The sequence below is a fragment of the Rousettus aegyptiacus genome, unplaced genomic scaffold, assembly GCF_014176215.1.
Source record: "Rousettus aegyptiacus isolate mRouAeg1 unplaced genomic scaffold, mRouAeg1.p scaffold_m13_p_1, whole genome shotgun sequence".
Lineage (NCBI taxonomy): Eukaryota > Metazoa > Chordata > Mammalia > Chiroptera > Pteropodidae > Rousettus > Rousettus aegyptiacus.
Window position 1 is genome coordinate 94,530,103 of NW_023416284.1, and position 24,961 is coordinate 94,555,063.

The following is a 24,961-nucleotide window of genomic DNA, read 5'->3' on the forward strand; positions in this document are numbered from 1 at the left end:
GGAAGGGGGAGTGAATGTGGCTACGGATGAAGCAGGACTGGCCATGAGTCAATGGTTGTTGGGTCTGGGTTATGGGTTCATGGGACGCATTGTATTGTTCTATTGTTGTATATGTTCTAAATTCTCCATACTAAAGAGTAAAAATGAAAAGTGAGGAAGATTAGTGAAATTTAGGGTTTGGGGGAGGAGCCAAGCATCTGCTGGAAGAAGTTGCTCAGGGGAAGCTCTGAGAGAGGGAGGCTGTTGGGCATGTGAGGCCCCCTTACCCCCCCTCCCCCAGGGGTTCATAGGCAGTGGAGCGTGAAGCTGTACTAGGTACTTGAGTACCGAGTCTCTACACTGCAGAACAAAGACCAATCTCAATGGAGGTCCCTGGCTCAGGACAAGGGAGACCAGCACCCAGCGGGAGAGCCCTGAGAGCCTGTGAGGCTTAATTCAGGGAACAGTGGAAGTGGCCATTTGTTCTGGAAGGCCAAGTGGTAGAGGAGGCATCAGGCGGAGACAACCCAGTGTGCTAGGAGCAGGGAAGCCTGAGGATGGAGCAGTGAGAACATGGTCATCCAGGTTCACAACCAAATCTTTGCTAGAATTGTAAGACATTCACCTTTGCTTTAGAAACATTTCTTTTGCGTTCTTTCTAGGTGATTTGGGGTAAGTTACTTAACCGTTTTTTGATTCTCAGTTTTTTCTTCTGTAAAATGGGGGTAGTAATAGGACCCACTTCATAGGTGGTTATGGGATTAAATGAGAAAACACTTGTAAAGCATTAAAAAGAGTGTATATTAGCTATTATCATCATCAGTTTCAGGGAGGAAGCCGTCCTCCCCTGGGGCAACAAGGTGGAGACAGCAGCCATTAAAATAAGAGGACCCTGTGGGGAGGTGAGAACACAAACTCCTCCTTGCCAGCCCTTAACAGGCTCGTGATTTATTTTTAATAAGAAAAAAGCTGTTTCCTTTCAGCAGTGAACAGGGTCATTTGCAGAAAAGAAGTTGAGAAAGAACCAAGTAAACCACAGGACCTTGTGAGAAAGTGTAGTTGGCCAGAGACAGTCAGGCTAAGAGACCAGCCAAGGGTCCAGCTCCAGAAACCACCTTTGGGCCCCCTGCCTCCCTGTTGCTGTGGCTTCTCGAAGTGGGGGTCTATAGGAGTGAAAGGTCAGCTCCTGAGGGAGGGGTGGGGCCTGAGTGGACTCCTCCCTCTGCAAGGAGCAGCGGCCTTTCCCCTGCAAGGCTGTGGCTCTGGGACCGCTTCCTCCTTCTTCACTCGGAAGCCAGGAGAAGGTCTGCTGAGCCCTCAGGAAGGATGGGAGCAGATTCCCAATGCCTTACTTAGCCTACCTATGACCCCAGGTAGGGGCGGCTTGAGTGTGCTGGCTGGAGGCCTCTCTCCCTGCTTCAGGGACCCTGGAGGCCTGCAGGATGGAGGAGAAGAGTAAGGAGAAGCTGGCCTCTGTATCCAATCTGGTGACCGTGTTTGAGAACAGCAGGTATGGGGTCGTGGGGGTGGGAAGGGTCACCTTGGCCCATGGCAGCCTCCCTCCAGCTCCTCCTCCCTCCTCTGGGCCCTTGGGCAGCACAGACCCTCCCAGTCTCCAGGCTGAGGAATAGGACCAGGGCCAGTAAATCAGGGAATTTACTGGGTGGAGTTTTGGGAACAACACCTGCAGGGGGTGAGGGACACAGCATTGGGCAGAGGGAGGAGTTGAACTGCTATGTACTTGCAGCAGAGGCCCCAGCCTATCCCAGGAGCTCTGGACTCCTCACAGTGAGCAGATCTCTCTCTGGGCCCTGTCCTGGCCTCCTGCCTGGGCAGCACCTACGTCCCTCAGTCATGGGTTCCTCAGAACACAGGAGGATGTTGTTGGGGCACCGGGAGCTGAGCAGAGGTGAGGGCGTGCTTGTTGATATGTTGGAGAGACTCCAGACGTGTGTAATTATGAGTGTGAGGGGGTGGACCGAGCACAGGGTTTGAGCTTCAGAACTCCACTTCAGAACTCCACTTCTCCTCCAGAGAAATAATAGCTAATACTCATCAAGCACTTACTCCTGATATATAGGATAAACATATAATTTATCATTCAAACCAGGACACTACTGACACTGAAAGTGAATGCCATTAATTTTTTTTTTTTTTTTTTTTTTTGTGGAAGGAGCAGACAATAGGAAAAGCAGAGACTATACCAGGTAAACCTGGATATATGGTCAGCCTACCTATGGGGCACTGTTCTAAGTGCGTTTTGTGAATTATTTCATTTAATCATCTAACAGCCTAACCGGGGTAGATTCTATTTTTATTTCCATTTTATAGATGAGAAAATATAGATACAGAGAAGTAGAGAGGCTGTGAGTGCTTTAAGTTCATGGGTAAGGGGCCGTGCAGGGGCTTCTGTCCGAAGAGAAAAGACTGGATCAGATGTGTGGAGGTCGATAGTGGCACGGATGGGGTGTGTGTGTGTGTGTGTGCATGTGTTTGTGTGTGGCTTTAATCCACTCCGAAGGCATGTTGAGGACTGTGTTAGGGACCGTCTTAGGTAGGGTGTCCTGCAAATAGACTGAGATAGAGATTTACTTCAGGAGATTTCCTAGGTGGAGTTTTGGGAACAACACCTGCGGGGGTGAGGGACACAGCTTTGGGTAGAGGGAGGAGTTGAACCGCCATATACCTGCAACGGAGTTCCCAGTCTGTCCCAGGGAGTTCTAGAGCTGGGATGCTCCTCAGGTCGTTCCAACTGAGGCAAAGGGCTGGGTCCTTGTACCCCCACATGGACTAGTCGTTGGATGTGGACTTGACCTTGGGTGAGGCAGCTCTCTTCCAAGGAGGACAATTTCCAGAGAGGAGATCAGGTAATAACCCATCAGCTGCCATATGACCAGCAGCTGCAGGGAAAAGTGCCTCAGTCCCGAAGGGGTGTAGGTGGCACAGGGCAGCATCACACAGGAACTATAGCAGACACAGGTGCCTAAAAATGATCCCTATCCAGAAGCTTTCTGTCTTTGGATGCCAAGCTCATAGAATTACCATGATGCCAGCTTGTGGACAGTAAATATCCTAGGAGGGTCCCAGATGCTGTGCTGAGGGCACTCAGTGCAGACAAAGCCTTCTGTGGGCTTCCCAGCAGAAGTGGCATGGATGTGGACCTTGAAGGGTGGTTTAAGTTTCTGAGCACCCAACCCAGTATGCTGGGTGTGCCCGGTGGAGACTCTCAAGTATATGTACTCTTCCCAGACAACAACCCTAGCAGGGGGAGGCGGCCCTCGGACCAGAATGTGGTCCGAGGTAGCCCTGTCAGAAGGGTAAAAGTTACCCCTCATTGTGTAAGGGGCCCCATGCCAGCTGCCTTGGCCTGGGCGTTCTTGTGAGGTCTTCAGCACTTTAGCTGATCTGAAACTAAGGGGGGTGAAGAGGAAAGAGAAGCTGGCCTGGGGCACTTGGAGAGAAATGCAGAAGCTGAAACCACATGTAAAACAGAAAGCCCGAGTCCCAGCTACTTTCATGAGCTGGAGATTTACAGGCTGAGAAACTGGGCATTGGGGCACCAGGGACGAGTGAAAGAACCCACGAGGGGCCATCAGACGCTGGGTCTCAGTCCTCTCTGCCGCAAAGTCAAGCTGTGACTTGGGGCAGGTTGTATCCACTCTCTGGACCTGTTTCTCCTTGGCTCAAACGTGGAGGGGCAGTTTCAAGTGAAAGCTCAGGAGCCAGCCTACCTAATCTGAATCCCACCTCTGCCACCCCCTAGCTGAAATGCGCTTATCCTCGCTGCGTCTCACTTTCCTCAGCTCAAAATGGGAGTAATAAAAAACTTTCACACAGAATGTTGGAGATTCTGTACCTGGCTGGTCGTCCATTTCCCAGCCCGTCTTTCTCATAAGGGTGCCACCAAAGGGAATGGAGTGTAGACTGAATCGTTGGATATATTCAGTGAGGGTGGACTCTGTTCTCTAAAGAAGTTAACTGGTCTGCAGACCTAGTAAGTAGAGTAACAGAGCTGCCCTATGAGGGCGCGTCTCAGGCTGGCTCTTCCCTGCTGCTGGAGGTGTGTAGGACGTATAACTCCCACTGAAAAGCCCTACCTTTAGCAGCTCTACCCTCCCTTTACAGTGTTCTGTGACTCCCACCTTCCCTTTACCTGTCAGTTACTAAGGTTTTAAGATCTTTCTTGCTGCAGAGACTAAAAACAGGGGTGAGGTCCCCAGATGAGGGTGACTGGTGGTGGTGGTGGGGAGTGGCTCTTAAAAACCTCTATGTGCAGAAGGAAGGGTTCCTCACTGCATTTTAAACAGAGAAGTATGTAGTTCCCCAGAGAACAAAACACAGTTCAGGCTGACTCATTTTGAAGACTGGAGTTCCCGCCAAGAAAGTGTTAGGAGGGAAGTGGATATTTTACTTAGCAAGCTCTTCCTGAGGGCCAGGTACTCGGGGGCCACTGCACACCAGTGATATGCATTAATCACTCCAAAATCCCCACCGAGAAAGTACTGTTGTTCCTACTGTACAGACAGGAAACCCTCAAGTACGCTTTCTTCTCAGGACACCTGGAGCAGCACCTGGAGCCTGCATGCTGGAGGCCAAGCATCATCACCCTGGGTGCAGGCCTCCCTCACCCACAGGGCCAGGGCAGAGGCCCAGCGTGGAGGAGGCCCTGGGGTCTGAGCCCAGGACTGTCAGCAGGAGGTACCTGAGCTCCCTGAAGAACAAACTGTCCAGCGGGGCCTGGAGGAAATCTTACCAGCCCGGGACCCAGCCCGGGACCCAGCCCGGGATGGGGATGCAGGTGCCTAAGGGCTGGAGTAAAAGTGGGGAACTAGGCTGGGGCTGGAATGTCCAAGAAACTCACCTCTCAAGCTGGATGCCTGGCTGGATGGAGACAGCTGGGCTCAGATGGAATGCTGGCATGGCTGGGCCCTTGGCTCTCTCTCCGTATAGTCTCAGGGCTTCTCCTCTCCATGTGGCTTCTCCACGAAGTCTCTTCACCAGGGCAACCAAACCTCCAGATGCGGTGGTTTAAGGCTCCCAAGAGAGCACAGGCAGAAGCTTCCAGGCCTCTTAGGGCTTAGGCTCAGAATTGGTACAGCCTCACTTCTGTCCAATTCTCTCAGTTAAAGCGACCCTAGAGCCAGACCAGATGCACCTTGGGAAGGCATGAATGCCGGGAAGTGCGTTTCGCTGGGGCATCTTTGGAGACTACACCCAAGGTCCCCATCAGAGGAGACCAAAGCTGCCCCTCTTCTTCTCCTCCCCCCAAATACCCTGCAGGAGCCTGAGGAGAAGAGGATCGTCCAGGAGCTGCTGGAGACAGAGAAAGCCTACGTGGCACGCCTCCACCTGCTAGACCAGGCGAGTGGCTAGGATGCCCCTACGTGACCCCCAGCACCCGGGTCTCCTCTCCCTACTCCTGCTCTTCCTCTTGACCCACCTCACCAGCGCTAAGAGTTAGAACCCCTCAATTTGATTCTAGGAAGTCTGAGTCCTTTAACCCCATTGGCTGGAGTTGGGGCAGAAATCAGTGCCACATTAGTGCCACTCCCCATTTCACCCTGGTGCCTTGTGCCTCACGCATAGCAGAGTACACGAGTACACACTAGCCAGTCTTTCCAGGCCCCACAGAGCATCCCCATCTGTCATCCCGATGTCAACATCTTCACCATTATTACCCCTTCACACTTTCTCAAGGAGCCCCAAGGCTGGAGGGTTAAATCATTTAATATGAGCAGAGGGCTCTTTAGCCTGGCGAAAGCCAAGACCTTGACAGACCCTAAATTGCCCCATTTCTGACGTTCATCAGTTGCCAACCTTTGGCCAAGTCCCTGAGTCTATAGGCCTTGGTTTACCCATCCGTAAAGTGGCCAGAATATCCCTGCCTATCTCTTCTGGGGTTCTTGTGAGGATAATGGGATATCAAGGAGGTGAAAACCTTCAGTAGGCTGGGAGGGTCCCCGAAGTCCCTGAAGGCCGTGTTTGTCTTCCCCTGGGCTGGCGTGGGTGGCTCCCTCTCTGCTGCAGGCCCAGTAACCCAATGGCGGTGGCAGGTGTTCTTCCAGGAGCTGCTGAAGGAGGCCCGAAGCAGCAAGGCCTTCCCTGAGGATGTGGTCAGGCTCATCTTCTCCAACATCTCCTCCATCTACCAGTTCCACGCGCAATTCTTCCTCCCAGAGCTGCAGCAGAGGCTGGATGACTGGTGAGGTCCGCCAGGAGCCCCTGAGGCCCCCGACCACAGCTCCCAGTATACCTGTTAGGCCCCTGCCTTTGCTGTGTGGCCGCAGCAGTCTTCTGCTGTGGGCTCATTGTCTTCACAGCAAGGGGCTTGGAGGAATGAGCTGTGGGAGGCCGTGTGTGTGTGTGTGTGTGTGTGTGTGTGTGTGTGCACGCACCTGTGCATGTGGATCAGGTTCTCACTAGGCTGAGTGACAGGAGCCAGTGGAAATAGCCAGTGTCAACTGAGAGCTCTCTGCATGACTGGACTTGGGCTTTATACCTCATTTATTAACTCACTTAATCTTCAAATCAGCCCACTGTTAGATGATGGCATTGAGTTATGCAAGAAACCTTCTTTGCTTTTAGAGATGACCACTAAAGCATTTAGTGGTGAAATTACTTGCTTTATATATTTTGCCAAAGAAATGCCATGATGTCTTGGATATCTTTTAAAATTCTTTGGCAAAGAAGAATGTTAGGAATTGTTAAATCCAGTGATGGATACATAGGGCTCATTATTACATTCTTTTTATTTTACCTTTGTTTAAAAGTTTTCATAATATGGTTTTTTTTTTTTTTTTTAAGTCAGTGCTATGAGGTCACCTACCATCATTTTCATTTGTCAGATGGGAAAATCGAGGTACAGAGAGGCTAGGTGATTTTCACATGAACACACAGCTAGAGTAAGTGGTACAGTTGGGAATCCAGTGCCAGCAGGGCAGCTCCACGTGGTGATTCCTGACTGCTCTGCTGTAACAGTCCCTGGGTTGGAGACCTTAAGGCCCTACTACAGGAAGGGCCTGGGTCAGTTTTTACCCCCTTCGAGCCTTGATTTCCTCATCTCTAAGGTGGGCCAAGAACTGTTGCCCTTGCAGGGTTATGAAAATTAAATGAGATGAGACATGCAGCATGTCTCAGGCACTGTTTGGCATGTGGCACTTGTTATTGTTACAAATGTCGAGTTGATGTTGAACCCCTGTTCTGGGCCCAGCACTGTGCTGGGCCTTTGGGTGAGCCCAGTCCCTGGGAGAGAACAGCATCTTCCCTCAGAGGTCTCACAGTCTAAGGGGGGTAAACCCCACACACGTGTGGGAGGATGACACATCCCCCATTGCCTGCACCCAGAAGTGCAGCAGAAAGGCTGTTTGGGGAGGTGCAGGGAGCTTGGCATCAGGGTCCTCAGGCTGAGGACAGCACCTGGATGCCCCTCCTGTAGGCCAGTCACCCCCCGCATTGGTGATGTGATCCAGAAACTGGCTCCCTTCCTGAAGATGTACAGTGAGTATGTCAAGAACTTTGAGAGAGCTGCTGAGCTGTTGGCCACCTGGACTGACAAGTCTCCCCCCTTCCAGGAGGTTCTCACCCGCATTCAGGTGAGGTTGGGGTGGGGGCGGTGGCCCAGTTTCCCCAGTGATTTTGGGCATATCCCAGGCTCAGTGCTTCCATAGGTCCTGTTGCCTACTTGCGTTGCCCATTCCCCTGACCCTCAGGGGCAGCCGGAGCCACCCCTCCCCACTCTTGCCCCACAGTAACCCCCAGACCCCACTCTCATCTCACACGTACCCTCCCCCACCCCTCCCCAAGAACAGCGAGGCCTCTGGAAGCCTGACCCTGCAGCACCACATGCTGGAACCTGTGCAGAGAATCCCACGCTACGAGCTGCTGCTCAAGGAGTATTTGCAGAAGCTGCCAGCCGAGGCCGTAGACAGGGCCGATGCCCAGAGTGAGGACACCCCTGGGGGACCCGGGGGGCAGGGAGGCCCAAACTGCTCCCATGTATTTATTGAGCACCTGCTAAAATGGTTATGATGACCGTCAGCCATCAACATTGGTCGTTGGTCCTTCCTAGACATTATACTATTAGCTATTTTTTTACAGGCAAGGACACTAGGTCCCAGAGAGGTTAAGTGACTTGCTTAAGGTCACACAGTCCTAGAAAAAAGTAGTGCTGGGATTTGAAGCCCTGCCTGTCGGAAGCCAAAGCCCTTGCTCTTTCCACTGTACCCTCTGGGTCTGGCTTGGTTTAGGGAACTGTGAGACACGGAAGCCAAACACCTAAGCCCTGTCTTTCTTTGAGTGGCTGCCAGTCTCTCCACCTGGGTGGGAAATGACCCCCATCATCCAGGCACCCCATATACTGGGCTGCGCAGGCAGTGCTGCTCCGGGGGCGCTCACGGCAGGCCCCGAGGCTACCTCGTTAAGCCTCGAGGACCACCTACCTCAGCCACCAGCCCCAGAATTTCAGGGGACAACTCCGGCTCTTTTACCCTGTCAGAAGCCCTCGACGTGATCTTCTCGGCAGCGCAGCACTCCAACGCAGCCATCACTGAGATGGTGAGCAGCCCAGCCCTGGGGGTGGAATCAGCGGGCATCCCCTGGGGCCCTGTCACCGCCGACCTGCCCTCTCAGCCTCCCTCAGCCCACCTAGGTCTCTGTATCCACTCGTCCCCTCATCCTGCCCATGGCGCCTGTCAGCTATGGCCCTCCCTCTCACACCCTGTCCCTGCCCGTACAAGGCCAGCCTTCCAGAAGGGGGTCGGCCCTGCCCAGCCTTGACTGAGGATGCACCTCCGTCCCCAGGAGCGGCTGCAAGACCTGTGGGAGGTCTACCAGCGCCTGGGCCTCGAAGATGACATAGTGGACCCCTCCAACACCTTGCTCCGTGAGGGCCCGGTCCTCAAGATCTCCTTCCGTCGCAGCGACCCCATGGAACGCTACCTTTTCTTGGTAGGGAGATGCAGGGGTCCATTCCAACTGGGGAGGGAAGTCATGGGGTGCACTGCCCAGGTCCTACCTGCCCAGTGTCTGCCTGGTACTGCAGGAAGAACAGGGAATAGCTTGCTTCTTTGTCCTTCTCTGCTTTGTCACCTGGATGACTTTGGACAATCTAGGTCTCAGAGATTTCTAACTAATAGGTTTCCCAGACATGCCCTAGGAAGCAACAGAGTCAGCATTTGAACTAGGTCTGGCTCCGAAGTCTGTGGTATTTATCCGTGCTCTAGGAGTGCGCAGCAGGAGGGAGTTAGGTTAGCTACTAGGAAGAACTGCCTGAGTTTGCACTGAAGAAACCAGGGGTCTCCTGGAGATCTGGAAACTGGTCCTGACTGGAGGTCTTGGGGAGGGTGCTACACCTCTAGTAAGCCCCTGCCGCCCTGAGCCTCCATGAGAAAGGCCTCATAGGTGTCTGAGCTCCGCTGTGGCCCCTGGGTGCCCGCAAGTAGGGCAACACAGTAGTGAACATCTAGCTGGATTAGGGACTAGATAACCCCTTCCTCACAGCCTGTGACATCCCAGGAGCTGGCCCAGGATATGGGGAGAGGGAGAGACTGCCTTGAGTTACCGTGTGCAGTTACCGTGATCAGTAGTGCTGGGCCCACCTTCAGGGAAGCCCCACCTGAGCATCCTTCCTGCCCCGGCCACTGTACATACTCATATTGTGTCTCCTGCAGTTCAACAACATGCTGCTCTACTGTGTGCCCAGGGTCATCCAGGTGGGTGCCCACTTCCAGGTGAGGACTCGCATCGACGTGGCTGGGATGAAGGTGAGAGGCGCCCCAATCACTATCGGGCTTCACCCTGAGGGTGGGCCCAAGTACGGGGAGTAACAGGAGGGGCCAACCTGGGTTCTCAATCCAAGAATCCAAGCTGCACCAGGTCCTGGGCCAACATGGAGGTGGAAAAGTTTGGGATTAGAGCTCTTCTGTTTGGGCTCCCAGCCTTCCTGTCCGTGGCCCCCCAGCTCCCACAGGCCTGGCCTACCCTCTGGGTGGCAGTCGTTATAGCCTAAGCTCATTCTGCTTTCCCCACTACCTACACCAGTGCTTCCAACAATTTAGTTCGTGCATGAATTCCCTGGGGGTCTTCTTAAAATGCAGATTCTGATTCAGTAGGTCGAATGGGACCTGAGATTCTGCATTTCTCACCAGCTCCCACTGATTCTGATACTGCAGGTCCACAGGCCACACTTTGAGTAGGAAGGGTCTACCCTGTCATCTCAGCTCCTAGCTGAGTGTGTCTTCATTTAGGGATGACCAAAAAGGAGTGGGGACAGCCGTCCATAATAGTGCCCATTGGCTGGGCAGTCACCGTGGATCGGGTCGTGCATCATTCCATCAGATCTTCATAACAGCCCTGTGATGTAGGGGTGCTTATTATGCCCTGTAGTTTTGGGTTTTAAGTCTTTTAAAAATAATATTTTCATTACTTTAAAAATGTAGATAATATACATTCCAAAATCAAATAATATGAAAAATATGTGCAATCGTCTATCCCCTAAGTCCCCTTTATGGAGGCAGCTTTGGCTTACTGTGAGGCCTTCCAGAGGGAGTCTTTGCATACTCAAACGGATACTATATTTATTATTGCTTCTTTACTTTTGTTTCACATAAACAGTGAAACCGTTTTTCACATACACTATTTTGCACTTTGCCTTTTTAACTACTAATTCTGGAGATTGCTGTGTGTCGGCACCTGAGGACCTTCATCCTCCTTTCGCATGGTGCCCCAGTGTGCAGACATATTGTGATTCACTCAGCCAGCCGTGTACTGAGGGACATTTAGACTGTTTTCAGTTGTCGGTCTCTGCAGATGAGACTGCATTGAGTTACCATGTGCAGTTTGCCTGTGTGTGAGCGTATTCGTAGTTAATCCCATTTTTGAAAATAAGGAGATAAACTTTGGTACATCCAGACGATGGAGTATTATACAGTGATTAAAAAAAAAGAGGTATTAATCCATAAAAAGACATGGAGGAAACTTCCATGCATATTACTAAGTGAAAGAAGCCAATCTGAAAAAAGGCAACATACTGTGTGATTCCAACTATATGACATTCTGGAAAAGACAAAACTATGGAGACAGTAAAAAGATCACTGGTTGCCAGGGGTTGGCGAGAGATAGGAATGAACAGGCAAAGCACAGAGGATTTTTTGGACAGCGAAACTATTTTGTATGATATTATAATGGTGGATATATGTCATTTATTATATATTTTCCGAATGCAGGGAATGTGCAACACCAAGCATGAACCCTAATGTAAACCATGAACCTTGGATGATAATGATGGGTCCATGCAGGTTCATCAATTGTTACTAATGTACCATTCTGGTGGGGGCTGTCGAAAATGGAGGAGGCCGCACATGTGTGGAGGAACTCTCTGTACCTTCCTCTCAATTTTGCTGTGTACTTAAAACCGCTACAAAAAAATAAATAAATAATAAGAAGAAGTCTTTAAAATACATAAGGAACCTAAGGCCCAGAAAGGTTAAGTAACTTGCTTGGTGTCGAATGAGGATTGAAGATTCGGGTATAAAAGTCCAGAGCCCCTGTATCTAATCACCATACTACATTGCTTCCTATTAAGGCTTCAACCTAGAGGGATAAAGCTTATGGCAGGATTGCAGGCACAGTGGAGGAAACGGACCACTCTGTCTGATCCCGCCTGAGTCCCAGTGTGTTCAGAGGGCTGGGGCTCGAAGAAGCACGTGCAGGCTTGTATTTCTGGGAGCCCTGGTGAGAGAGACTGAGAAATGCAGGTTTATGAAGAGTTATAGACAAATGGAGACAGGCAGCCTTCTTTTAGGACTGGCTGAGACCCTGGCATAGGAAAGGAGAGGCACAGATTGACAGAAAAGCCAAGAAATGTAGAGACTAAAACAGAATCATAAGAAAAAATGCATAGAGATGGGGCTGAGAATGTCAGACAGTCAGAGCTCTTGGGCCTGGTCTGTGTGCTGGTTCCTGGCATCCCAGTGAGCTTGTTGCCCAAAGGCGTATTCTGTGCTCCAGTGAGTGCACAGCGCCCTCTCCTGGATGGCACAGGCCTGGCAAGTCCACCTGCCCTCATCTGGGCCGGAGGTTTTCTGTGCCTGAGGCGTGGAGGCAGGTCTGGCCTTTGACCCCCATGTTTCCCATTGGCCTATGACCCCCTGGCCTCCTCCTTCCTGGGTATCAAGGAGGCCTTGTTCTCAGCAACTGATGCTCCCTGAGATCTGACTTGGTCCTGATGTTGTGCCATCCTGTAGAGGGCCAGCCTGGAATGTGAGCGCACACACTTAGGGTCTCCGTGTACCATTGTGCGGGTTCCGCAGGGCATGAGCACACCTCATCCACAGCAGCGGGCACAGATGGTATATTTACAGTTCTCATTGTCCAGCAGATGGCAGTCAAGCATCTCGTTCCAACAATATCTGTTACGCCAGTTTGCCAACAGATGTCAGTAAGGTGTTTTGAGGAGGTTGTGTCTTCTAATTAGCACAAAGGCACTGTATGGGCTAGCAGTGGCCTGAACCAGCCCAGATTTGGGGGTGATTGAGACTGGGCATTCAGGAAACTGCTCTCTAGAAACCTTCGTTCTGTCCCTCTGCAGAGGTAGGTGACCATGGAACCTCAGATCAGGAACTCCCTTCCCCCACCCGTTTCTATTAAAAGCATCATATTCTTACCTCTGGACTCCAATCCTTTTTTTCCCTCTCCCCTATCCCCCACCCAATCAGTCACTGAGTTTTGCCAAATTTTCAGATACTGCTCCCCAGGTAGAAAACTTTCTCTCTCCCAGGCGCAGGCAGGCCCCCTGGGCGGGGCTGGACCACTTGGGGTATCACTTCCCAACTGGCCTTTAGGCTACTGGTGTGTCCCATTCTCTCCAGATCCAGCCCTTTACCCCTTACACACAGCTGCTGGAGTTACTTTCCAAACACCTTCTTCCCTTGAGCTTCCTCATTTATAAACCCTCAGAGTCTCTCCATTACCATGCATATTGAGTCCAAATCACATCAGGTCGTTCTAGAGGGAGCAGACTGATTCTGTGGGCCTGAAGTATAAAAAAGACCTAACATGAAGAAGGGTGTGCCCAGAGTCTGTGCTCTCCAGCATGTGGTGGGCTGCTCTGAAAGTGGTCACATGTGGCAGGGAGCCAGCAGAGGGGCTCAAATGTCAAATGGGTTCAGTGACAACAAAGTTTCCCTACACTAGGGAAATTTTCTCTCCCCCAGGTGCAGGCAGGGCTCTTGGGCTCTATGTCTTAGCTTCCCTTTGTGACTATTTCCACACTGCCTAGGAGAGATCTGTGCTTACAGGACTCTGGCATTCTTTAATTTTACCCTTAGGGGCAAAAAACCTGAGTTTGAATCCTCATTCTGCCCTTTAGATGCTGTGTGACCTCAGGCTGATCTCTTGCCCTCTCTGAGTCTCCATTTCATCATCTCTTAAATGAGGGCGATAATATCTGCTTCCCAAGATTGCTGTGAAGATTTTCTTTAACTTTTAATTATGAACATTTTTAAACAGAGAAAATGGTTCGATCGACCCCCATATACTTATCACCTGGCTTCAACAGTTGTCAACTCAAAGCCAGTCTTGTTTCCTCGGCATTTCTCCTCTTAATCTCCTTTTCCACTGAATTATTTAAGAGCAAATCCCAGACACATAATCATTTCACCCATAAATACTTCAGTATATTTCTGCAGGAGATAAGAACTTTTTTTTTTTTTGCCCTCAAGGATGACAACAGTACCACTATCACATCTAACGAGCTGATAATTATTTAGTAACACTAAGATACTTCAGTTTTTCTCGACTGTCTCGTAAATGTCTTCTCACAGCTGATCTGTCTGAATCATTTGTGATATGCTTACATCCCTTTTAGACCATTAAACTTCTCTCTCTCTTTTTCTCATTTATTCATAGAAACAAATCAGAACATTTCTCTGGTAGAGTTTCGCATAGTCTGGATTTTGCTGAGTTTTGCCAAATTTTCAGATACTGCTCCCCAGGTCATTTAACATATCCCACGGTCCCCCATATTTCTTGTAACCTGGTAGCTAACCTGGAGACCTGACCAGATTCAGCTGCGCAGGAGGCACTGTCCTCGGGAGGCACATAATGCCCGTTAAGCGTCAGAACTGATCGGTGGGCTCAGCAGTCGTGCAGATTAAATGAGAACGTGTTTGGAGAGCCCTGAGCTCAGTGGCTGTCACTTAGTAAGCTCTCTCTGACTGGCAGCTTTCATAATGGCCTTGGGACCCTGTGACATTCTGGGACAAGAAGATGGTGAAAGAAGTGGGGAATCTGTTTGATCTATGACTGGGACAATCAATTCTTTCATTCACTGAATGGGATAAAGGGTCTTAGTCTAGACCCTCGGTCCGCTCTTGAAAAAATCATGTTCCCAAACCCAATTTGTGACCCAACTTCCATTTCTGGTGAATCTTTTGTCAGGAGCTGTCACCCCTACCTCACACTGGGCCAACTTAGCTGCTGCTAAAATTCCAGAAGTGTAGATTCCACTTGCTTAGAGGAGGCCCAGTGCATTTGCCTAGCCATGGGATTAGGGAGGCTGTGAACAAACTCCCTATCCCTGTCTTGCAGGACAACTCTGGGCACAATCCAGCTCCCACTACCCACGGTGCCTGGGGAAGGGGGGGCAGGTGGAACCAGTGTGAGCAGCTGTCTCCCTCTTGTTTCCAAGCAGGTGCGGGAGCTGACTGATGCCGAGTTCCCGCACTCCTTCCTGGTGTCTGGGAAGCAGCGTACCCTGGAGCTGCAAGCCCGGTAGGCGGGGGAGGAGGGACGGGGCGGGGGGAGGGGGGGCGTGGCGGGGGGAGGCAGGGAGGCCAAAAATTGGGAAGGGCTGTTTTCAACACAGGTGTTCACTTTCCGAGCAGGTCCCAAGAAGAAATGATTTCCTGGATGCAGGTATCAGAACGTTCCAGGGCCCCTAGAATTCTGACCCTACCTACCCAGGCTGAGGGGTAGGGAGGGGTGCACATATGTGTGTGGAGGGGTTGAGCGGGGGATCGTGTGCGCAAGCACGCAGGCCCAGCTGCTCCCTGATCTTCCTCAGGAGTTGCTCTGTGGCAGTTTGGAGAGTCAGACCCGAGTTCAAATCCTGCTGCCTCTCACTGCCTGGCTGGGTAGTCTGGGACAAATCACTTAATATCCCTGAGCCTCAGTTTTCACATCTGTAATCTGAGGGTAATAGTTTCTTTTCCCTTAAGTCAGTCAATGTGTGCTTAGAACCCAGTGCCAGCACGCTTTCAGCAATGTTTGTTGCATGTGTGGATGGATGGACAGATGAGCAAGCCCCCCCTGCCACCCTTCTAACCACCTCCCTGTGCCCCTCGCCCCTCAGGCCTGCCAAGCAGCCATTGACCAAATCGAGAAGCGGAATGAAACCTTCAAGGCTGCAGTCCAGGGACCTGAGGGAGATGCTCAGGAACAGGAGGTAAATGAAGACCGTGTCCTTGGCTGGAGCCCTCAGTCTCACACAGGGCTACTCCCTCTCTGCTCCACCCAGGCCTGCTTGGAGGGCAGGGAGCGTCACCCCCCTGGAGTGATTTGAAGGACCTGGGAAGCCCACCCATCCTACCTAGAGGCTCAATACGAAAGGTTCCCCATTAGCAAACCGTTCCTGTGGAAGCCTGCATATGCAGCTACCCCTAGGAAGGACTTCAGGTCTATGCAGCTCTGGCTGTGGGGGGCAGTGCGGATTTGGGCTCGAAAATGCCTGAGAAATGTAAGACCAAGGGAAGGTGCAGTGTCAGGGAGAGCGTCTGTGACTGAATTTCAAATCCAGCTCTGTACTCCTGCTTGCTGGGTGTCTCTGCTGAGTCTCTTGACTTCTCTGGGCCTCAGTTTCCTCACCTGTAAAACAGGAATAATAGTAAGTGACCTACTGTACTGTCTTCATTAGTTCAGTCAGCTCCACGTGGAAGCCACTGGGAGGCATCACACACATAATGCTGCCACCAGCAGATGGGCAGGGGGTCCAAGACCTCAGGGAGTGGACAGAAGAGGGTCATGAAGTCTCTGCCCTGCTGCCCCAACAGCTGCAGTCCGAGGAGCTGGGCCTCCGCGCACCGCAGTGGGTCCGGGACAAGATGGTGACCATGTGCATGCGCTGCCAGGAGCCCTTCAACGCCCTGACGCGCCGTCGCCACCACTGCCGGGCCTGCGGCTACGTGAGTGCTCCTCCCGGCACCCCTGCCTCCCCCGGCCCCACCCTGGCCTGCACCTTCCCTGCTCAGGTCCCACTCACACCTCCCCACTAACCCTGCTGGCTTCACCTGGTCAGTGCACCCCAGACCGCTAGGTGCGAACTCTGAACTCTGTGCCAGGCATGTGAACTACCTTGTCTGGACCTCACGGCGTCCACCTGTGAAGCAGGGCCTGCATTAGCCCCATGCTACAGATGGGGAGATGAGGGAGGCCCAGAGAGGTTAAATGGCTTGCTCAGGATACCCTCCAAAGTGACCCTGTTAATTTACCTTCTTTTTTACTGCCGTTTGTCTGGGCCCCAAACCCAGTATCAGGAAATATTCTTCAGTTCCAGGGCGAAGGGCATCCAACCCCCACAGCTGCTCTCAAGCCTTGCGCCCACCACCTCACCAGCCCCATGCCTGTTAAACCCACCCCTCGTTGTCCTCTTTTCTCAGATAACAGTGTCCTCCTCTTCTTGGCAAGTCCTCAGCACTCCAGCGCATGACCAGCCCTATTGCTAATTCTGCTCTTAGTTTCCTCACCTGTCCCATGGGGACTATAATGCCTACCTCCAGGATGGTAGTGAGGACTCGACAAGAGAGGGTGCACTCCCTTCCCTCTCCTCCTTTCCTTCCACCTCCTCAAGAGTGCAGGCAGGGCTCACTCAGAGGAGGGAGTCACCAGCTGATTGAGGAAGGGACCTGTCCACTCCACTCCTCCCTCTTATCAGCTCAGGCCCAGTGACCAGAGGCAGATCTTGCTTTGCTTTTTAAGCACCTGCTGCACTTGAATTGTTCTCTGCTGACTTCACTACCCCCTCCATTTACCTTGCAAATAGAGAACCCTTTACTATAGTCCTTAATTACCTCCGGTGGGGATTAGGAGACCAGCTGGACAGGTTCGGTCAGGGAAGTATCCCCAAAAGGTGTAAAACTACAATCAGGACATAAAGTAAATTTCTGGGACTGGGGACACACCTATGTTCAGATATAAGTGATAAGTCACATCCCAGAGCCAAATAGAAAGGATCTGGGGATTAACTACTGTTCTTGGTAATTCTACGTGTAGATAAGCTTTGATTCACATTTGTGACTTTGTAAGTAGTGCCTTAAAAATTATTAAAAATAGTTAAGAAATACAAAAAAGCACAAAGAATAATATAATAATACTCATGTACCTGCCTTCTGGGTACACGGAAGAAATAAAACATTCTGACAACCAAATGAGAAGTATGATCTTTAATTGGATCCTGGATGGGAAAAGCAAAACCAGCTACAGAAATTATTGGAACCATTGGAAAAAATCTGATTATGAGTCATATGTAGATAATATTGTATCAATGTTAAATTTCCTGAGTGTGATCATGACATTGTTGATGGGCAAGAGAGTGTCCTTATTCTTAGTTGACATCAGCTACATATTTAAGAGTGAGGTGTCATGAAGACTATAATTTATACTCAAATGGTTCCGAAATAAAATACATATATACAGAGACAGAGAAAGCAAATGTGGCAAAAATGTTAACAATTAGGGGATTGTGCGGTGTTGGGGTATCAATGTATTATTCTTTCGACTTGTCTGCAGGTTTGACATTTTTCAAAATAAAATGTTGGTGAGGAGAAAATAAATACAGACTAATATTATAAAAAATTAAATCTCAATAAAAATAAAATACTCCCTTTGAAATTAATTTAATAAATAAATTTATTTTTTAAAAGTTAAAGAATAAAATACTCCCAAGGTAGTTGAAACCCATGGTGTGAGACTGTGTGAGGTGCTCTTGGCCTGATTTTGAGGTTTCTCATGCCTGTGCATACCTTTGTACTCTGTGAGTCATCCTTTCGGTGGTTTGGTGCCCAGTTTCTGTCTCCCGCCTGCCAGATGGGAATCCTGGTGGGGCAGGGTGGGGCAGGCCCTGGCCTTCTCCTGTGGGGCCCTCCCTGGTAGCGTGCTGTGTTGGGCACACACAGGAGCTCCCTGATGAATATCCCTCCCTCCTCATCTCTATCTCTTGACCCTCATTTCCAAGCCCAAATCCCAGACTCACTGTGACACCTCTGTCTTCCTGGAAGTCACATTCTACAGTACCCCATGTTTCTCTTCGAGTCTTGTCATGCCTCTTGCACCCAGTCTCCTCAGCATAATCTATATTATCCTTCTTGGGGGCCTCTCCATGGTGGGCTGGGGGTGGGCCCCACTCCACAGGGTACCCATGGCAGGTCTTCCTGGCAAAAACAACCGGCCCATCATTTTTATATTAGAACATGCTTGACTCTAGGATTGAGTGGAATGCAAAATTTGCATGACTCTTAAAGCTAAACTGCTGGAGGGCCAGTTGTGCCCAGTGAGCTGTGGGGCCCAGGGCAAGTCGCTGCCCCCTCTAGGATGCCCTGTGCCCAGCTGTCAGGTGAGTATAAAAGACCCAGAGCTGTGTACCTGGTGGGTCTGCTGGGAGGGTCAGGTGAGACAGCAGAGGGAACAGAGAGCACTTGGAGAAGTGAATCAGATGCAAGGGGTGTGTGCAGAGCAAGCCCCTGGGATTCACAGCTGCCTTCACAAAAGGGGACTCTGAAGGGGAGAAAAGTTGAGGCACCTGCAGTGGGGGCCAGATCTGAGCTCTCCCCCTGTACCGTGGCCTCCAGACAGCCGGGCTTCTGCCAGCATGGGAAGTTCTCCTCTCTGCCTCCATTCCTCCCCTGAATCTTGCTTTTTCTTTCTCCTGTCCTTGGTTACTCTCACACACCCCTCAAAGGCCAAGGTATAAACATGGTCTTCCCCTGCCTCCCCTCCGTTCCCAAGCCCCTCCTTCCTGTCCTCTCCCAGGTGGTGTGTGCCAGGTGCTCTGACTACCGGGCTGAGCTCAAATATGATGACAACAGGCCCAACCGAGTCTGCTTCAACTGCTACACATTCCTCACCGGAAACGTGCTCCCCGAGGACAAGGAGGACAGGAGGCGGGGCATCCTAGAGGTGAGGGCCACCGTTCTTCCATTCAGCAAGTGGGTGCCAGGCACCCACCACATACTGACACTCCTAGGTGCTGAGGAAAAGCCAGCTGTGGTCACACCCTCCCTCCTCTCTTTGCCCACAGCCACATCCCCACCCTCTTCTTCCCAAACAGCTGGGCCTGCCACCAAATCAAAGCAACTTTTGGCTGCAGGCTGTCATCCAGGCTCTCCCACCTTTCCTCTGTGTCTCCATCCAGTAGTCTTGCAGCCTCTCTGGACAGTCCCTGTTCACATCCCCAACCCCTGCCCGACAGTCCCAGGGGGTGAAGAGAGCTGATGTTACTCATTCCAGTTTATAGATGGGGAAACTGAGGCTCTAGGTCAGGGTCCCACTATTGGAAAGAAGCAGGTTGAAGTCTCCATTCTAACTGGAGGGGACTTCAGAGACCTATCCCATGGAGACCCAGGCCCAGAGAAGTGACTTGCCCAAGGTCACCCTGTGAGTTATGAGCCAGCTCTCTAACCTTGCCACAGTTGTCCTCTCTGCTGCCCTTGGGGCCTCGCTGAGCCACTCTCCACCCACAGGCACTCCCCAGGGTGCTCAAGTAGTGCCGGTCAGCATTGATGGGGCACTGTGTTCAGCTTCCCGCTACAGATGCAGCGTAACTCAGCCCAGATACCGGTTAGCACTGCCCTCTGCCCTTCCTTCATTAAAGGCCAGGTTGACATCCCACCATCCCTGGGAGATGGGAGAAGACCCCAGCCTATTCCAGCTGAACACAACTCCCAGGTTTCAAGTTGGTTCTTTTCCGTGGACATCTGCCTGCTTTCCAGTTCTCCCCATTTTTCTATGTCCAGCCTCTGCTCATGCCCTTCCTGACCATTATGTAACACAGCCTGCTTCTGGAGAGAGGGGATGATCAGCCCCTTCTCAGGCCCTAATTCTGTTCCCTGGGGGAGCTCACAGGAGAGGAGCCCTCCCAGCATCTGTTTTGAGTTCAGGCTGGCTGGGGTTTGGCCAGCCATGTGCCCACAGGCTCATGATAGGACCTCTCTGAGCCTCAGGGATAAAAACCCCTCCTTGCAGGGTTGCTGCAAGGACTAGAAATAGTGATTGTCAAGCCCGCAGACAAATGTCTGTCACACGGTGGGTGTTCTGTTCCCTGACAGTCCCTTTCTCTGATTTTAGAAAGGGTCCGCCGTGGGTTCTGAGCAGAGCCTAATGTGCAGCTTCCTACAGCTCATCGGTGACAAGTGGGGCAAGAGCAGCACCAGGGGCTGGTGTGTGATCCCCCGGGATGACCCCCTTGTGCTGTACATCTATGCTGCCCCTCAGGTAATGCCACCACCTGTCCCCTCCCTGCCCCCAGGCCTTGGCCTTCTTACAGTATGTGGGAGAGGGGGAGTATTGTTGGCCCCATGTGTTAGATGAGGAAACTGAGGCCCAATGAGGACACGGTTCCCTCCAGTCACAGGGTTAGTGGCTTTTGAAGATGGTCCCAAACCCCAGGTCATAACTGCTTTACCCTTAAGGGGCAACCAACTTGATGCCCTCCCATCAGCCTGCCCCGCCTCATGGGCGTGTGGGGAGCGAGAGGTGACCTTCGAATGACTGGGGCGGTGGGACTGAATGGTAGGACAGCTAGTCACCATTCTCTCTTCCCTCTCAGGATATTCGGGCTCACACCTCCATCCCCCTGCTGGGCTACCAGGTGTTGGCTGGACCCCAGGGGGACCCCCGGGTCTTCCAGCTGCAGCAGTCAGGCCAGCTCTACACTTTCAAGGCTGAAACTGAGGAGCTGAGGGGCCGCTGGATGAAAGCCATGGAGCGGGCGGCCAGCGGCTGGAGCCCTGGGGAACCCAGCGATGGGGATCTGTCTGACTGAGCCACAGCTAGCCACTCCCCCCTCAAAGCCTGGTTCCTGCCATAGGCTACCCCTGTGGCCTCTGTGACCACCTGCTCCAAGCTGAGGTTTAAATAATCAATTTCTAGTCATCTTGCGCCCAGACTGTGTGTCCGGATTTGGGATTCAGAAAATACAGGCCTGTTCCTTTGGGACCAACCTCTTGGTTTGCCCAGTGGAATCCTGGGACATGGGACTTTCAGTAGTAAAACCAGGGAAGTCCCAGGTCGCCAGGACTGTTGGTCACCAGGGTGGTTCTCAGCTTGAGCTGCTCAGTAGTGTCATCTGGAATCTTTAAAAAAATACCTATGAAAAATAAAAATAAAAAATAAAAAAATAGTGCCTCTAGCCATCATTGAAGATTTCCGATTTAATTGGTCCGGGATGGGGAGGCATGGTTATGTTTCAAGAGTACCCACATGAATCTAATGTGCAGCCTGAGTTACTCGGATGAAGAAGAAAAAGCAAATAACCACTGGCTGAGCACCTATCAAGTACAAGGCATGATAGTAATGATGATGATGATGAATAAATAATAACAAACATCTACTGGGCCAGGCACTAAGTGATAGGTGTTTTACATGGATTACTTCATTTTACCCTCAGGGGTTATAATCCCCTTTTTCCAGATGGGGACATCAAGTCTTAGAATAGTTTAATCATTGGCACCAGGTTAAAACCCAGCTCTGGCGCTAAGGTCAGAGCTCTTTCCGTCAGGTAGCAGAGCAATAAGGCAAGCGAGAAGGGGAGTCCAGAAGGAGAGGAAAAGGAAGAAAAGCGAGGGGACACCAGGAGGGAAGAGGCGGTAGCAGGGGGGAGGGCGGGAGCACCTCCCTGACTCCCTGGCTGGTGAGCGAGGCTGCTTTTTCATAAGAAACCACCAGGAGGTGGCAGTGGTCAGCAGGCCACATGCCGTGGCCCCAGCCTGGGCTCTGACACCCTAAGCTCCTATCGGATCCAGACCTTTGGAGGCTCTGCCTTTGAAGAAGGCAAAACATACAAGTCATAGACCTTTGCCCCCTTCTAGGCCTAGCGGTTTGCCTGCCCCTGACCTGAGGCTACCTCCCACCTGTAGAGTGTTTTAAAAAGCCTAAGAAAGCTTCGTTGGTACAATCTCTGGGGACCAGGCTGGCCATGAGTTCATCCTTTTATTCAACAAATGTGTTACGCATCTCCTATGAACCAACGGCAGTTCCTGTGCCGGGTGGGATACAGCAATCAACAAGACAAACAAATTTTTTTGCCTTCACAGAGATTATATTCTAGTGGGGGGATAAATGACAAAATAAGTATGTGAAACATAGAGCATATTAGATGTGATAAGTGTTTAACTATGGTGACAAACCATCTCAGGACTTTCCTAGTTTTAAAACTTAAAGTCTCAAGTCCCAAGAAACACTGCACTTCCAGACAAACCAGGATGGTTGGTCACCCTGGTGGAAGAAAAAAAAGCAAGAAAAGGAATGAGGGAGAATGGTGTGCATGCATGTGTGTGTGTGTGTGCGTGTGCTTGTGTGTGTGTGCATTTTAAAGGAAAATCAAGGAAGTCCTCACTGAGAAGTCGATGTTTGAAAAACAACCTTGAGGAAAGGAATAAGGGAGGGAGCTGTGCAGCTGTCTGGGGGAAGAGCATTCCAGGTGGGGAGAACATCCAGTGCAAAGGTCCTGAGGTGGGAGCCTGCCCGGTGCGTGCAAGGAGCAGTGAGGAGGTAAGTGTGACTGAAGCAGAGCTGGCAGGAAGGAGGTCATAGCAAAGGACATCAAATCATCCCTAAAACTAAGGGTGGAACAAGGGGAGGCAGATGCGAGGCCCTCCGAGGGCTGCGTGAGAGGGGAGTCGCTGGAGGGATCTGATTTGTTTTAACAAACCCCCATGCTTGTTGCAATAGACTAAAAGGAGTGAGGGTGGAAGCAGTTCAGAGGCTGTTGCAACAATCCAGGTGAGAGCAGTGACGGCTTACCTCAAGGTTGGAGCGGTGAAGGTGGTGGGAAGGGATGGGATTCTGGATTTATTCTGAGGGTAGAGTGGAAGAGAGTCTCTTATAGAGTGAATGTGGTGGGAGAGAAGGAGGAGCTACAGGTGCCTCTAACCTGAGAGCATGGAGGACGGATCTGCCACTAAGATGAGAAGACTGGAAGGGCCGGCTGGGGAACAGCAACACGTCAGGAACTCTGACGTGGACAGGTTGCAGCAGAGTGCCCTTTCCAGTAGTTGGGCATCTGAGCTCAGGTGCCAGGTCTGGGCTGGGATGTAGACATGGGAAGCTGTCGTCCCAGAGATAGGGTTGAAAGTGCGCATGAGACAGGAGAAGGAAGAGGTCCAAGGACTGAACCCCGGGCACGACAACATTTTAATTGAGCACGCATCAAAATTCTAAATGTGTACACCCCGACATTCTAACTGCACATACATCAATATTCTAACCCTTTTAGCTGCAGTTACAATTCTGAGAATTTACCCCAAGGAGACAGACTGGCCAGTGTGATAAGACTTGAGCACATTGTTTAAAGTAGTCCCCCAAGTTGGAAACTACATGAATAACCAACCGAAAGAGACTCATTAAATGAACTCATGCCCATTGAGAGGGGATCCTAGGAAGCTCAGCTGCATCCATGGGCAGAGAACAGTGCGGCTGTTTGACGAGAAGGCTTAGATCTTAATGTGCTGATGGGGGAAGATGCCCGTGAGGGGTTAAGTGAGTAGTAACTACAGAAAGAGCTAACATTTTTAAACACTCACTGTGTGTCAAGCCCTGTACTAAGGCCTTGGTGGAGATTATTTCATTTAATTCTGAATTACATTGGAAGTAGATACTATACTCAGATCCTCATTTTACAGATGAAGAAACCGAGGCATCCCTTGTTGAGTAATGTGCTTGTGGTCACGTAATGTTGGGGGGGGGGAAGGCGGGTGGAAAGGCAGCATTCTGAAACACTGTGCTGTGGAACATTCTGATCCTGCTTGGATGAAGACATTTTATATCTGCAATATCTAAAGGGGTACACGACACACTTCGGAAGCGGCTGTTTTTGCTTTCTTCTTTAGATGCTTCTGTGTTTTTTGTATTTTTTTTCTAATATCATGCATTATTTCTATAATCACAAGAACAAAAGTGCCCTTCCTGTGTCAGGGCAAAAATAAGACTCATGTGCCCTGCCCAAGAGGCCCGACCTGCCACTGTGTGGGGTCACTAAAGCTTCAGTGCCAGATCCCAGAGGCTCTGTGCCCCAGGAGCCACTGGAAAGCACCCAGCAGGGATGGGAGTGATTATTATTCCACAAATGAGTGTGGAGACATGGAAATGAGAAGAGACAAGTGTTAGAGCAGAGCCTGGACCTGGCAGTACCCAGGGTTCCACTGAGAGCAAGAGGGTGCTGTCCTCGAGGCCCTTCCCCGGGAGCCCGAAGGGATCTGTGTGACTTGGGGGAGCCCCCAGGTCACACCTTACCTTGGATTTGCTCATGGAGCCACGGACCATACCCAGGGTGCGCCAGGCCCCGGGTGCATGGGCGCATGCCACGAGCATGTGGGAGGGGACACCCTGCCTGCAGAGATCCAGTTCTTAAGAGGAAACGGCAACATCCATGGGTCAGGGGTGGAAGTGGCAGGGGAGGAGGAATTAAAGAGGGGGAAAAAAATAAATAAAAATAAAAATCTGGAAGCTCCCCCGGCAGTCTGGTGGCAGTGTGGTGGCTCTGTCTGGGGGGAGCAGGGAAGGCTGATAGATGCCAGGGTCGGGGCATCTCTGGGGGGCCTGGCAGACCCTGAGTCAGCAGGAAGACCTTGCCTATTTCTGCCATCCCTCCTGGGGAATAACCATGCTCCTACCTCCCTGGGGTCGGGGGCGCTCAACTGAATGAATATGTGCCCTGAATGAACGAATATGCGTCCAGCACTCAGAACAGAGGCAGTTATTACAGGTGTTTGCAGTT

General features: G+C 51.2%; 1 protein-coding gene across 4 annotated transcripts; it reads left to right on the forward strand.

Annotated features, from left to right (window-relative positions):
- The first annotated feature begins 940 nt into the window (after positions 1–940).
- On the forward strand, positions 941–21,383 carry FGD2 (FYVE, RhoGEF and PH domain containing 2). Of its 4 annotated transcripts, none has more exons than XM_016152670.2 (16): positions 941–1,489; positions 4,534–4,777; positions 5,260–5,340; positions 6,033–6,181; positions 7,415–7,571; positions 7,783–7,921; positions 8,474–8,532; positions 8,779–8,925; positions 9,648–9,740; positions 14,669–14,748; positions 14,862–14,892; positions 15,329–15,421; positions 16,026–16,157; positions 18,976–19,146; positions 20,314–20,460; positions 20,795–21,383. In XM_016152670.2, the coding sequence occupies exons 1-16, from the start codon at positions 1,422–1,424 to the stop codon at positions 21,008–21,010; spliced, it is 2,007 nt and encodes a 668-aa protein (XP_016008156.2). In that variant the 5' UTR covers positions 941–1,421; the 3' UTR covers positions 21,011–21,383. The 4 variants fall into 4 exon arrangements, with proteins under 4 accessions (XP_016008156.2, XP_016008157.2, XP_016008158.2 ...); XM_016152671.2 differs by having other exon boundaries at positions 1,259–1,489; positions 19,000–19,146; positions 20,795–21,010; XM_016152672.2 differs by lacking the exon at positions 941–1,489 and adding an exon at positions 1,497–1,888.
- The last annotated feature ends 3,578 nt before the right edge of the window (positions 21,384–24,961 follow it).

Bases quoted from the DNA above. Each gene is read 5' to 3' on its own strand.
- FGD2 (XM_016152670.2), top strand. From the start codon at position 1,422: ATGGAGGAGAAGAGTAAGGAGAAGCTGGCCTCTGTATCCAATCTGGTG. The intron at 1,490-4,533 runs GTATGGGGTCGT...CTTTCTTCTCAG, and splicing joins ACCGTGTTTGAGAACAGCAG to GACACCTGGAGCAGCACCTG. The intron at 16,158-18,975 runs GTGAGTGCTCCT...TCCGTTCCCAAG, and splicing joins ACTGCCGGGCCTGCGGCTAC to CCCCTCCTTCCTGTCCTCTC.